The following is a 13,346-nucleotide window of genomic DNA, read 5'->3' as shown; positions in this document are numbered from 1 at the left end:
CTGGGTGCTGTCGGGATCGCTCCCCGCGCTACGTGCCGGGGTGTTTTGGTTTAGGGTCTGTCGCCACATCTTAAGAGCTCAGGTGTGGCGATGGCCGAGTTTCCTTCTGCCCTTGCCATGCAAAAATTAGCTGCGCGTTTCTTTCTAAAGGAAAACACGGAGCAGCCGTTCGCCTGCGCCGAAATTACTGACGCTCCGTGAGCAGCCGGCGCTGGACTAGATACACCCCCCCCGCTGCCCCGGGGGTCCCCTGGCTCTCTCCTCCGAGCTCCCCACGGGGATCCCCGAGAGCCCCTCGGCGGGGACCCCAACGCCGGAGGGGGGGAATCCCTCCTCCTCCCCGCCCTGCCTCCGCGTACGCCCCGTCCCTCGGCGTGGGCGCCTCCACCAGCTCCCCGGCATCTCTCCTCCTCCTCCTCTTCCTCCTCCCCCCCCACACCCCCACACTCTTCCCCGTCCCTCCTCCCCGGCACTCCGCTGCGGAGTGCTTTTGCAGCCTGTGCAGCTCCTGAGAAAGGAGGTGTTTCAGCTTTTTTTCTTCCCCCCCCCTTTTTTTTTTATTTTACGTTTTTTTGGGTTGTGGTTTTTTTTTTTTTTTTTTGTTCTCCCCGGACCCTTTCGGAGCAGCAGCAGGGACACGCCGGGGCCGAGCAGGGAGGATGGCCGGGGGGCGCCTCCCGGGGCTGCTCTTCCTCTTGCGTGAGTACCCCGGACGGGCGAGTCGCGACACGGAGCCCTGTCGCGATAGGGCAGCCGCTGGCCCTCACACAGCCCCGGCGCTTCTAGAGCACCGCTGCTGCTTCACCGCCACCGGCTGCCCCTCTCCATTGCCCGCTCTATCGCGACAGGGACCTGCCGTCGCGACAGGGGCTCGGGGAGGGGAGGCGGGGGGGGGACCGGGCGCTGCCGCCGCTCAGCGCCTCTCTGCCCGCAGACGCCGCGGCTCGCCTGGCTGCCGAGCAAGAAGTTGAAAATCTCTCCGGGCTCTCCCCTAACCCCGAAAAGGACATTTTCGTGGTGCGGGAGAACCGCACGACGTGTCTCATGGCGGAATTCGCCGCCAAGTTCATCGTCCCCTACGACATACGGGCCAGCAACCACGTGGATGTGAGTTGGGGGCCAGGGCGTGGATGGGAGCGGGGTCCAGGGCCCGGGGGGATGGAGGGGGGGGGGGGGGGTGGCCCAGGGCTCTGGGGGGCGGCCGGGGCTCGGGTTTGCAGCGCTGCAGCCGCGGAAGGACCAGAGCGGGGTGGGGGGGGAGTAGTTTTGGAAAGTCCTTTATCCCCTCTCGGAGGGGGAGTCCAGGGGGGCCCCGGGGCCGCCCCCCTGAGCCCCGCTGCCCGTTTCCAGCGGATCACGGAACAAGCCGACATCCCGCTGGCGCGGGGCGCCGAGATGAAGGGCAAGTGCAGCGCTAACGAGTCGGAGCTGGAGATCTCCTGGCTGGAGCAGGCGTACACCCTCAAACTCTTCTTCCTGAAGGTGCAGGGCACGGTGGGGGGGGGGGCGGGGGACGGGGGACGGCGGTATTGGCGGCTCCTGACCGGCCCTGTCTCGGCAGGAGGGGCACAACACGTCCCGGGGGCAGGAGGCTTTCTGGAGGCTCAGCCGCATCCAGTTCACCTACGACACCGCCGAGCGCACCTACTTCAAGGACGCCGTCAGCCGTAAGCGCCCCCGGGGGGGGACACGGGGTTTGGAGTAGATCCCGGGGGTCTGGCGAGCGCGGAGCCGGCGGAGGGGGGAGAACACGGACGGACACCCCGCGGGCTACTCGCCTAAATGCACTTTAACGGGGGAGAAAAAATCCCCGAACCCACCCGACAAAGCAGGGATCAGGTGCCGGTTTTAAGCCGCGTATTCCATTTATTTTATTTTCCCCTTTTTAGTCTTGTTTTTCACCGGCGCGGTTGCCGCGGGAGCGGGGGGGGGGGGAGCCCGACGGCTGCGCCAGGCCCTCCCCGCGGCACCCAGGGGCCCGAGGGGGTGGGCAGTGGGGCAGGCGGCCGCCTCCTCCGGAAAAATTGGTCTCCTTTCCTGCGGGAGATGTTTTTTAAGGTTAATTATCTCCTCGGTTCTGATGATGGTCGAATAGGTGGGACAGCAGCGGTTTCCCAAGATAACGATGAGCTCGACATCAATCTCCGTGCCCCTCCACACCTCCACCCAACAGCCGCCTCTTTTCTCACTGGGTTTCCTTTCTTTTAGCTTTCGTTTTGGTTTGATTTCGTTTCTGCTCAGAAATGAGCTGTCTTGTATTTGAAAACTGAAATACTGTCATTTGCAAGTCGTGCTCCCTCAAAATTTTCAAAGTCGGGTGAATGTTGCGAGTTTGAGACACACTGGACGTGGAGCTGTTTTTCCCACTGGTGTTTCTACTCTCTGTGTCCCCAAAACGCGGTGGTGGCCGTGCCTCGTCCCCCTCCGCAAATACAGAACAGCGATTGCGTTTCTGTGGTGCTGGAGGGGAACAAAGGGCTGCAGAAGGGCGGGAGGTGGACGACACCCCTCATTCCACCTCGCTGACACGCATTCGGCCTTCGTTTGTAAAACAAGATTGATGTGATGGGGAAATATTTTCTTGTAAGCTATACTTGGGTGAAACGGTCCAGTTGTGTTTTCAGGAAGGGTGTTACGGCCCGTTTTGCTTTGTAGTGAGGTCCCCAAACTGTGTTGCTCCTTCCCACCTGAATTCAGAGCCGCAGTGCAGCCACAGGAATGGCTCTTTCCCAAACGTAGGGAGTATGAGCACAGTCCAAGGCTGAAACCTGTGTGTACATCGATAGAAACCATTCCTCTGACTTCACGGACTTTAAGTCCGGTGACACGGGCGTAGCTGGCAGCGGCAGAGCCAGCTCTCCCCTTCATGCCGGCGGGACCGGGCACTGCAGCCGTTTGTTCCAGCTCATGAGCAGCCACCCCCGTGTGAGAACTGCCCTGGCTATATGGGGGGTGTCAAGCTGGAAGCGTGGTCCCACCCCGGGAGAAAATACCGCTTTGAGAGCGGCAGAGCGTGCGGCCGCCGCGTTGCCCGCCGCCGCTGCGTACCCTGGCCTTTGATTGTTAGCTTTGGTAGTAAAGTCACGTCGGTCTGCCCGAGATGGGACCTGACGGCTGCTGTTTCTGCCCTTTGGCCAGCTGGGAAGCACACGGCCAGCTCGCACCGGCTCTCTGCCCTGGTCACCCCGGCTGGGAAGTCCTACGAGTGCCAGGCTCAGCAAACCATCTCCCTCATCTCCAGCGACCAGCAGAAGCCCGTGCAGCTCTTGCTGTCGGAAGTGCGCGTCCAGCCCTTCGACATCGCCGCGGATTTTGTCTTCAGTGAAGGTAAGGTGCAGGGCCAAGGCACGTCCTGCGTCCCCCAGGGGCTGCCGCTGTCGCAGTGTACTGCAGGGATTTGGGTGCCAGCTTTCTCAGAGCACCTTCCCCTCCCTCCAGCGGGTTGTGAGTGCTCCCTGCAGTCCCTCCAACCCATTCCCTCGCCTCTGTGGTCCCCCAAAAGCCTTTACAAATTCAGCCCAGCTGCTCTTTGCTCAAAACATGGGCTATCGTTGCATGTGCACTGGCTTCTGTAAGGAACTGCCTGGTCCCTGAGGAGCCCTGCGAGGCTTAACGTGTCTCCTCTGCAGCACGGGAGGTGCTTTGATACAGCTCTGGGGGCTCTTTAGGGCCGCTGCACGCCGAGGAGAACTTGGGGCTGCGGTGGCAAGGCAGTACTTGCGATGCACCTTGCTGGGTTCAGTTTGATTAATTTGTTGCAAGGGTGAAGGAGGCGTAACGGGGACTTCAGCGAGGCCACCTCCTGCGCCGAACACACGGGACGCTCTTCCTCCTCTTAGGTTTCTTGATCGTTAATTGTGGATAAAAGAAAATGTGAGTTAACGCGTGCTGTTCGTATCAAAGGGTTGTACTGGAGTCAGCAGCGATGCTGCCATGGGGCAGAATTCCTGCAGATTTTGCTTTCCTTTATCCTGAGGAACCCGTGGTGCTCCTCCTCCCCAACGTCCCCCCTGCCTTTTCCATTGGGTTGAATGAGGGTGTGTAAATGTGCTCACCTGAATTAGGGCTTCGAGACTAGTCCCCTTCTTGATAGTGCCGTCTTAGCAAGTTAGTTAACTCCATCATTGTAACCAGATGCAAATAAAATTTGTAATAGCCAAATCTCTTTTACTAACGAGCTAGAAAATGGTAGTGTTATTTTCAAGCCTAGCATTAAAAACGTGGGGCTTTATTATTTTGCGTGTGGGAAACATTTTAGAACACAGTAAAAAACCAGCACTGACTTCAGAGCCAAGCACTTACGCTCATGACTCACATTCCTCTAACTGATGTAGTAAATACATGCTATTATGTACACTGGCTCTGGCAGAGCTCTGCGTGGCTGAATTACTCATGGCAAGGCCAGTGTAGTACATTTTATCCGTGGGCACGAATAAATTTATTTTTTTTCCGATCCGAGTAGTACCACATTTTGTATAGTTACAGGGAGAAAAAGGTAGAATTTAATAGTTTCCTATTATTTTTTGTTGGCACATCTTCATCTTCTCCCTTCTCCTGTGGACCCAGGCTCCCTGCACTCAGGGTTTGGCTGGCAGACCTTGGAGACTGAAAAGACTGTGTTTAAAGTATGCAAGTCTGGACTTGGTTTTAGCTGCCCTGTCTCTGTGATACCAGACTTGTCAAGTGTGAGAGCTCACAGTTAAAACAACCAAACTTGGGGTTCATTGCCAAAGGGAACTACCTGCCCTTTTCATGATACGCTCTTTCATATCAGGTAGTAAAGCTGTTTCTTTTTTTTTTTTTTTTCTTTGTTGTTGTAATTTGGTTTTCTTTTTCTCCAGGACATGAGGAGACCCCAGTTGGTTAAGCAATCTTTAAACATGTGGGGAATTCGTCCTTCTGAAGAAGGCACGGTTTCTTTCTTTGTCAACCTTTCAATTTTTTTTGTTGTTACTCTTGTTATTGAATGACACTTCTTTTTGTTGACTTCCACTGGAAGTTAAATAGCAAAGAGGACCTGGAGAGGCTGGTCAGAAATGCCGGAGAGGTCATTTATCAATGAAGCTTCACATGGGGCTCTGTCACTTCTCCCAGCGGCACGTCCCCACCAGCCCTGCGGACCGGCGTGTCCCCGGCACATGCATGGCAAAACACCATCCTTTGTGGGGTCTGAGCACCACTGCCAATCTTAAATTACAGTAATTAGCCTTCTCCTTTTTGGTTCATTAATTTCCCATTAGGTAAAATTCCTATTAATTATGAACAAGCTACAGAACATTTTAAAATATTTTAGAATAGAGAAAGAGACCTACTAGAGCAGGAGAATTGCTGAGACACAGGAGGGTCAGGACCCTTTTACCACAAAGAAATGGGGGGAAAGGTTTTGTCATTAGTCCTGACACTGTCCTTTCTGGGATAGATTAAAAAGCTTGTAGGGAGTGTTTGGATTGCTTTTATTTTTTTGAATGCTTAAATTCATGTGCTAGAATATCTTTCTTCTTTTTTTTTTTTAAGACGCTGCTTCCGACCCTCACAAATACATATATACATATATTTATATTTTTATATTTTTCAGTGCAGAAGCAGCAGAACATTTTTTTTCATTCAGAGCTTGGGAAATTTTATTTTTTTAATAGGGAAAACATGTATGTTTTTCAGCTTAAAAGATAACTAAAAAGAGAGCTGGATCAGGAGGGTGCATGGAGAACATTTAAATTGGCGAAAGAACCCCACAGAAATTGTCAGCTCTTTTGATTTTAATCAAAATAATGCAGAATACTAATACAAAGGGATACAAAGGCTGGGAATTAGGGACCAGGATCCTGGGAGGTCTCGTCTTCCCCCAAACAAGGGCCATATTTTCTCAAGGGTCCTTGGTGCCCAGTAGCTCCTCTCTGTAAGGTATTGCGGCCACATTTAAAAAAGCACCCAGTCTTTTTTTTTTTTTCCTTTTCTTTAAGCTAATCGCTTACAAACGCCCATCCCTAAATCTCAAAAACCCATCCTATCGTGCCAGATGCAACTGGGCTGTTTTTACATCCCTTCGAGCAGCCCCTGCACCGGTCCTCAGGCTCGTGGTCGTGACTGCGGGAAACGGCTGATTGTTTTTGCCGTGCTGCTATTTGTTCCGCAGAAGGATGCTGAAACACGAAAATGGGCCTGTTGGGTGGTTTCGTAGCCTAGTACTGAAATTGGACGAGCACTCACCATAGAAACCGTGGTGGTACGTGAGCCTGGGTGCTGCGCGGTGTTGGAGGAAGCGCAGCACAAAAGAACAATGAGGAACGTACCTAAATGCCTCCTTTGTATCCGCCTGCAGCCTTTGTTCGACGGGGCAGGGACCGGGGCTGCGGGGTGGCATCTCTCTGGCAAAGGGGTGACCCCGCTGGGTTCAGGATGCAGCAAAACTCCCGGCATCACCTGAACTTTTCACGTAGTTAAAATTTGCCAGGGACATTTTTGCTTTCCTGGACTGAGGGTAAAACCCAGCGATTTGGGAAGTGCTGAGATCCCTGTGGGCCTGAAGCAAAATACTCAGGGAAATTTGATGGAAAGGGCTGTTTTCCTGCAGAAGGCAGTGATTTAAGATACAGAGCAGTTCCCGTCGCAATGGTGTTTCATTTGTCGTGCATCACCCAGCCCACCTGCCCGCACTGTGCTTGATGGGGTTGAGTGTCTGAATTTGTGCCTGCCGTGGACTTTATGCCAACCCTTCTCCCCTCCCGCTCCCCCCTTTGCATTTTCCTTTGCTGACAGACCAGGAATGGTACCTGTTACCCACCTCCCCACGGTGTTGTGCACCTCAGTGCCTATGCGATGCTTTGAACTCTTGGGGTGAAGAACGCTGTATAAATGTTCGAGTACACTGTTATAAATGTGCAGATATTTTTAATTGTTGTAAAATGATGTGTTTTAACATTCTCTTAACGTTAAAATACAAAATTCATCCTCCTAGCAGTCAGCATCTGGAGAGCCTTAGCTCTGCTGCAGATGTTTGTGCTTAGCACTTGCCTGTGCTGCCATGCCGGGTCCCCCACAGCCCCATTCCCCCTTTGCTCTCCGAAGAGTCCAGACTTTGGCGATCTGCTCCAAAAGGAGAAAATGGATGTGTCTGGCGAGGAGAAGGTGTTGGTAAGGCAGGAGGTGGCTGCTCTGCAAGGCTGCCTTCGCTTTCTGCCTGGGGAGGTGCAGCTGGGGAGAGCAGCATGGTTTGTGGATGTGCTGCTGGAGACTGCGAGCTTTGCTTTGATTTTTTTATTCCCCCCCTGTTCTTTTTTTTTTTTTTTTTTTTCCTTTTTAATCCTCTTTAAAAAGTGTCAGGATAAAGAACTATCTTCCTCGGCTGCTTGCAAGAATTGACACCTTTTTGAGTTGTGACTCAGACACTTAAATACAGTGGTGGCTTTCATGGGCACCGGAGTTTTGGCCATGTCCTCTGGCACATTCTGTGCTCTGCAGCCGGTTTGCTTTGGCAAATGCTGGGGATTCAGATACTGCAAGCAGGTGCGTTATTGTTGGGTCAGTCCTCTGCGTCGCAGCACTGGTGCTTTTAGCTTTGCCGCCTCCAGTGGCTTCAGACCCCTGCATTCACCCCATTCTGCTGCAAACGCAGCATCGCTCTTGTTTAAGACAAGTGTTTGAGCCCAGCTGAGTGTCCTCGGTTGGGTTTACAGCAGGCTTGGTTCAATTTTCTGTGCGGGTTAAGCTAAATCACTTCCAAACCAAAAATTAGTGCCCGCAGGAGGAGATTGCTGGACTCAACCACGTCTCATCAGCACGCCCCGGCCCGTTGGGCTGTTGCAGGTGCGTGGCAAGTGCACGGGAGCTGCTCTAGCCCGGATCCTTCCCGCAGGAGGGGTGCTGCTCTGTGCCGGCACGTGGGCAGCGGGCTCGGGGGCTCGGAGCACCCCTGGCCCCACGGCGCTGCCCCGCGCGGGGCTTTTCCCGCAGCCAGGTCCGGGGATGCCAGCCTGCTGCTGTGGCCTTGCCTTGGCGCTGCGAATCTGCTCGGGCCTTGGCATCCTGAACTGGGAAGAATTTCATAAAGCACTGGGAACCCAATTTAGGGAGCTAAATGATAATCAGGGGTTTTTTTCCCTTTCTCCGTAATACAAACAAACAAAACCCCTGCATTGCAGCAATTGCTGAATCGCCTGTAACACGGTCCTGGTGATTAATCACTCCTCTGGTGAAACAGTGAGCAACTGGAACCGAAAGGGACATTTTTTTTTGTTAGGCTACATTTCACTTTTGCTTTTTTGTTTCACTTCATTTACAGCTCGAAATGTTTCCTGATGGCATCGGGCGGTTCCACACCGGGAGGCGACAGAGCTCCCAGAGGTGCCGCCACCACCGCTGGAGATTTGTCCCTGCTGTCACCTCCTGCCTGGGCCTGGGGGTCTCTGGGTTTTTCCTGCTCTTTGCCACATGCCGTTAGATTTGCAGAGCATTTGCCGTTCATGGTTATTGCAGATCTCTGCGTCTTGCCATCAGCTGCCTGGGGAACCCATCTGGACAGTCTTTAGCGATGGGAGGAATTAGTGGTGCCCTTTGTACCTGCTCATCTAACATGCAGCCTTTTTTTTTTTTTTTTCCACTTCTTTTTTAAGTAATTGCTGTTTTCATTCTTTTCAGCACAATTCTAGTACTGTGAAGATGATGATCCAAGGGCCAGAGCACCCTTCCTTCTGTACCTTCTGTATGTCATAACCTTTTTTTTTTTTTTCTCCTCAGATTTGGCATTTTTCTCCTTTTTGGTCTGGCAGCCCCATCTCAGTAGCATTGACTCTGCCTGTCCATCAGCGTGGATAAGCAACGGTCCTGTGGGGAAAAAAATAAATCATGATCCTGTCATTCAGGCCTGCAGTAGACTCTGGAAGTGTAAGGGAGCTGAACTGGGATTACCAACATAACATGTTTCCTAACCTTGGTGGCCTTTGCAAGCTAAATAGAAAAGTGTTTCCCCGTTGTAGCTGTGGTTATTATTTTCTAGTGGTTTATTAGACTTGTAAGCCAGAGAGAAAACCACTGGGAGGCTCATGTTGCTGCTTCTTATCCTTTGCCATATTTGACAAAAAATGCGGGTGCCGGGATGCTGTTTGACCATGAACACACGTGACCACTCCCCACGGGGAGCTCACAGAGCGGGGAGAGGCGCTGTTAGATCTCTGTCAACTTGCAGAGAGAAGGGGCAAATCTTTAAATGATGAGCAGGGGAAGGCTGATGCAGGATTAAAGACTTAGTGATGTTGAGGTCTCGTGATACAATATTTATAGACTCTGTAACTAAATAAACAAAGGAGAACTTCAGTGGGGCTCAGGAAACTTGCACGTTCGCCGTCCCGTTCCCAGTAAGGCCGTTGCTGCGCTGGTGTGGCAGAGAGGCCTGAAGAGGAGCTTGTGGGCATGAAAGTGTTTTTCCCCCACCGCGTCGGCAGATTGATAGATGTTCCCTCTCCCTCCACACCCCGCGCTGTGACTGTGATTTCACTTTCCTCCAAAGCAGTTGATTTTCTCCCCAGGACTGTGATGACGGTCGCTGTCTCTCCGTGATGCTGCAGGTATTTTTGCTGCACAGGGACCCCTGGCGCGGAGCCGTGGCTCCGGGGCGGTCGGTTTGCTGCTGCAGCAGGAACTCAGATTTGCAGTGCCTCATTCATTTATCTCTTTCCCTTTTTTTTTTTCCCTTTCCCTGCAGAACACAAGTGCCCAGTGGACCAAAGGGAGCAGTTAGAAGAAACCTTGCCTCTGATTTTGGGCCTGATACTGGGGTTGGTTATCGTGATAACCCTCTGCGTTTACCATATCCACCACAAGCTGACAGCCAACCAAGTGCAAATTCCTCGAGACAGATCTCAGTACAAACACATGGGATAGGGAACGGCATTGAGCAGCTCAATTATTTATCAGGTAGAAAAAGCAAAAGCACTTTTTTCTGAGGGTGAGGAAAGGTTATAGGGGGGCGAGAGATGGTATTCACAACACCTAATTGGGGATATTTCATGGAGACACACAAGGTTAGGCATTAATATAGTCAGTACAGAGACAACATAGCTGTCTCTGAGAAGGCTCAGAGCATCTGATTTTAGGAGTCTCTGGCAGTAGGTGGTATGAATACCTTCTTAAGCAGCTGGGCCAATCATCTGGAAACAGAAATGCTTCACATGTCAAAAAGTTTAACACTGGGGGCAAAATTAGCTTTTTTCTTTTTTCTTTTTTTTCCCTCTTTTTTTTCCCCATCTCAAGAGACTCTTCCCTCCCCAATGTGCTGCTCTTGGCAGCGTTCGTCCCTCTCTGTTCATGTCCACGCAGGGAGCAGGGCAGGGGGACAGAGCCGTTAGACAGACTTCATTAAGGTCCTCTAATGAAGGGACTCAAACCACATTCCTGAAGTTTGCAGTCATGTTAAGGAAAGCATGAAGGCAATACAGGTGTGTTTGGGTAAAAAAAAAAAAAAAAAAGAAAAGGCCAGGACCTTAAGCTGGGGGGAAAAAAAAAAAGGCCAGGACCTGGTATAAACTGGAGTAACTCCAGTGGAGCAGATCGCAGCCAGCTGAGGAGCTGACCCCACATTTGAGACTGTGAAGAAAGCTTGTTTTTGCTTCTTGAGCCACATCTGAACTAAACTTTAAAAAAATAATTAAAAAAAAAAAGAGTATTGATACACAAATTATAAAGTGCCATGCTACTGCAAGTCAACTGAGAAATGCTTCTGGCTGGACATCCTGCACGTATTGTGATTGTCGTTGAGATGTTACATTGCTACCTGCAACCGATACTTTCACAATGAAACAAAATAAAAAGAAAACAGAAATGTTAAAGTTACTATGCAGATTATTCAGGTATAATCTAATGTAACAGAAAAAAATACAAGGGAACTCTTGAAATCTATCCCTAAATGTAGACGATTTTTAAAATTAATTAAAACATGTACATATATAATACTTGATTTGCCGCCTTATTTTGGAATGATGTACTGCTTTTTACTACATGGTATCTAATGGAATCGGTGCAAAAATACATCATCTGAATGGATGTTAAATGTAACATTTATTCTAGCAGTATTTTTGGTGCAAATGGTTTGCTGAAGACCTGGTGGGGGCTCAGTATTCTGTGATTTGCTGGTTATTTCTAATAGTCCTCTCATCTCTTGGCTGTTTCTGACATCTTTTGTGGGCAAGGGCACGTTTCACTCTGGTCCTGTCGAGTTTCCACTGAAACCTCTGACTTCCCTGGGCTCCGGTGTCACCGCAGCAAGAGTTAGTCCAGAACTTGTGTTAGTTTAGGGTTTGGAAGATACCTTCTTGCTCTTGAACTGAGTTGATCCAAACAGGGACACATCCAGACTGTCCTCTTTCAGCTTAAAACAGGGTGATAGGCAAAGACAATAATTTCAGTGTTGAGAAGTGCAAGAGGAGAAACTTAATTCTGTTTTAATGCTGCAGCCTCCTCCAAATTTTATGGGGTTTTTTTTGATGAAGGGGGATGCAGCGAGAGCCTTCCTTTAGTCCTGCTTTATTCCTGGTCTCATTTCTATGTTACGCTCAGCTTTTTGTTTTCTCTTTGGGTGTAAGAGGCAAAATTATGGCGCTAATGATGCTTGGGGCTTTGTCCTTTTCTTTTAAAACTCCAGTGAGAGTGTTCTGGGCGGACTTTAGGCTGACCAAGTGCCACTGCCTACAATGAGCTGATTATTACTTTTTTTTTTTTTTTTAAAAAAAGGTTCTTTCAGAGGCAGCCAGAAAAAGCCATAGGTAGCAGGAGGGTGAATCAAAGGATTAAAGGTTCATCCTTAATAGAGAAGGGCCGTAGTTACCAGCTTTGTTCTGCCTTGCTCTTGTCTGCCCTCCAGCCAGAAAGGCTCTCCCGGCCAGCTCCCATCAGCCTGGAACATCTGCTCCTGTATCTGACATCCAAAAAAAAAAAAAAAAGATAAAAAAAGGAAGCAAACAGCTGAACTGCAGATGCCAGAGGAGCCCCTGCGCTGTCATTTGTCTTCTGAAGAGCACGTTCTGGCAAGGCGGCGGCAGGGACGGGCCCTTGGGATGGCACGGTTGTGTCGGTGAGCAGCGGTGGGGCAGGACACGGTGGCAGGATCGGGATGAAAATTGCACCAAACTGGAGAGATCCCAGTCAATAAGAGGCCGGTCCCCACCGAGCCAGTTTCCTCCCAGTGAGCTGCAAGTCTTTGGTGACAGTAGGAGCAATTTCTGCTGGTTCAGTTGAGTGTAATTAGAGATACAAAAGAGTTGGGACATTGTGAAAAACGGGTGAAGAGAAGGACTTTCTGGCTGGAATCAAGGAAGCGGATCCTGTTTTTCCCCTGTGCTGCCTGTTTCTCTGGGAGAGCCCATTGGGGCTTTTTTCCTCCTTTTCCACACTCATCAGCACCTATCCCTCTTTTTTTTTTTTTTTTTTTTCTCCTTGCAAAACTTTAGCTGCGTATCCACTTGGATATTAAAACTTTAAATGAGTGACATGAAAAAGAGATTCTTCCTCTTCGCTTGCCTTTAGTAGAAGCTTTACAGAGATAAGGAAATGCACATCGCAGCATTTTTAGAAGTGTTTTTGATTTCTGATGCCACCCCCCTCCCCCGTTTTTAGCCTGATGAAGGGACGACCATACCAGTAGTGGCTTTGCATCTCAGCTGCTTTCCATGACCCCTGGGTGCATCCAGCCTTGTCTGAGGCCAGTGTGTGGGCGGTGGCAGAGGCAAGGTAGCTGCAAGTTATTCCAAAATACACAACCAAGCAGAGTCTTTATGCTCCTTCCTCTTGGCTCCTGCTTTTGCCTTGTGTGACGGCTCCTCGCACAAGACATCGGTGGCAATCCCATTTGCACTACAGTTTTTTATCTCCTGCAGAAGTCATATTTTGCAGAGTGGGTTTGGAGGCAGGAAGGATCGTCCATAGCTGGCGAGGGATTGGCAGATACTTCTCAAAACCAGAGGAGGAGGTGGGAAACCCACGGCTCTGCACCCTTGCAACATTTGACAGGCTACATTTAAACTTTCTTAGTTGGAAGCCACGTTCAGGGTTTATGTGGAGCTGTTTGAAGGCAACAAAACCTGGGGCTTGGCTTAGCTGCCTTAGTGTCACTCTTAGGAGAGGCAGGGGCTGGTGGAGGGAGCCGCTGCCTGAATGTATCTCCAGGCCGGGCTTTGGAGCAGCTGGAGTTAGTTGTGTCTTGTTAAATAAAGCTGCTGGTGGGTTTTAGCCCTTTGTAGGTCATGTTGTGGCTTCCCCATTTGCAGAAAGTAAGCAAAACCCACCTGGTATAACAGGGAGATACTCTCAAACACCTACACATATCTGAGATACAGGAAAAAATTCGGATTGACTTTGCA

At 50.6% G+C, this 13,346-nt stretch overlaps 1 protein-coding gene across 1 annotated transcript; it reads left to right on the top strand.

Annotated features, from left to right (window-relative positions):
* Positions 1–599: 599 nt before the first annotated feature.
* On the top strand, positions 600–10,943 carry LAMP5 (lysosomal associated membrane protein family member 5). The gene is made up of 6 exons (XM_074864918.1): positions 600–699; positions 935–1,107; positions 1,351–1,482; positions 1,562–1,667; positions 3,139–3,327; positions 9,698–10,943. Exons 1-6 carry the CDS (start codon positions 660–662, stop codon positions 9,874–9,876), a joined length of 819 nt encoding a protein of 272 aa, XP_074721019.1. The 5' UTR covers positions 600–659; the 3' UTR covers positions 9,877–10,943.
* The last annotated feature ends 2,403 nt before the right edge of the window (positions 10,944–13,346 follow it).

This window comes from Strix uralensis, chromosome 3, assembly GCF_047716275.1.
Source record: "Strix uralensis isolate ZFMK-TIS-50842 chromosome 3, bStrUra1, whole genome shotgun sequence".
In the NCBI taxonomy this organism is placed as follows: domain Eukaryota; kingdom Metazoa; phylum Chordata; class Aves; order Strigiformes; family Strigidae; genus Strix; species Strix uralensis.
This window is presented reverse-complemented; position numbering and strand designations above follow the sequence as displayed.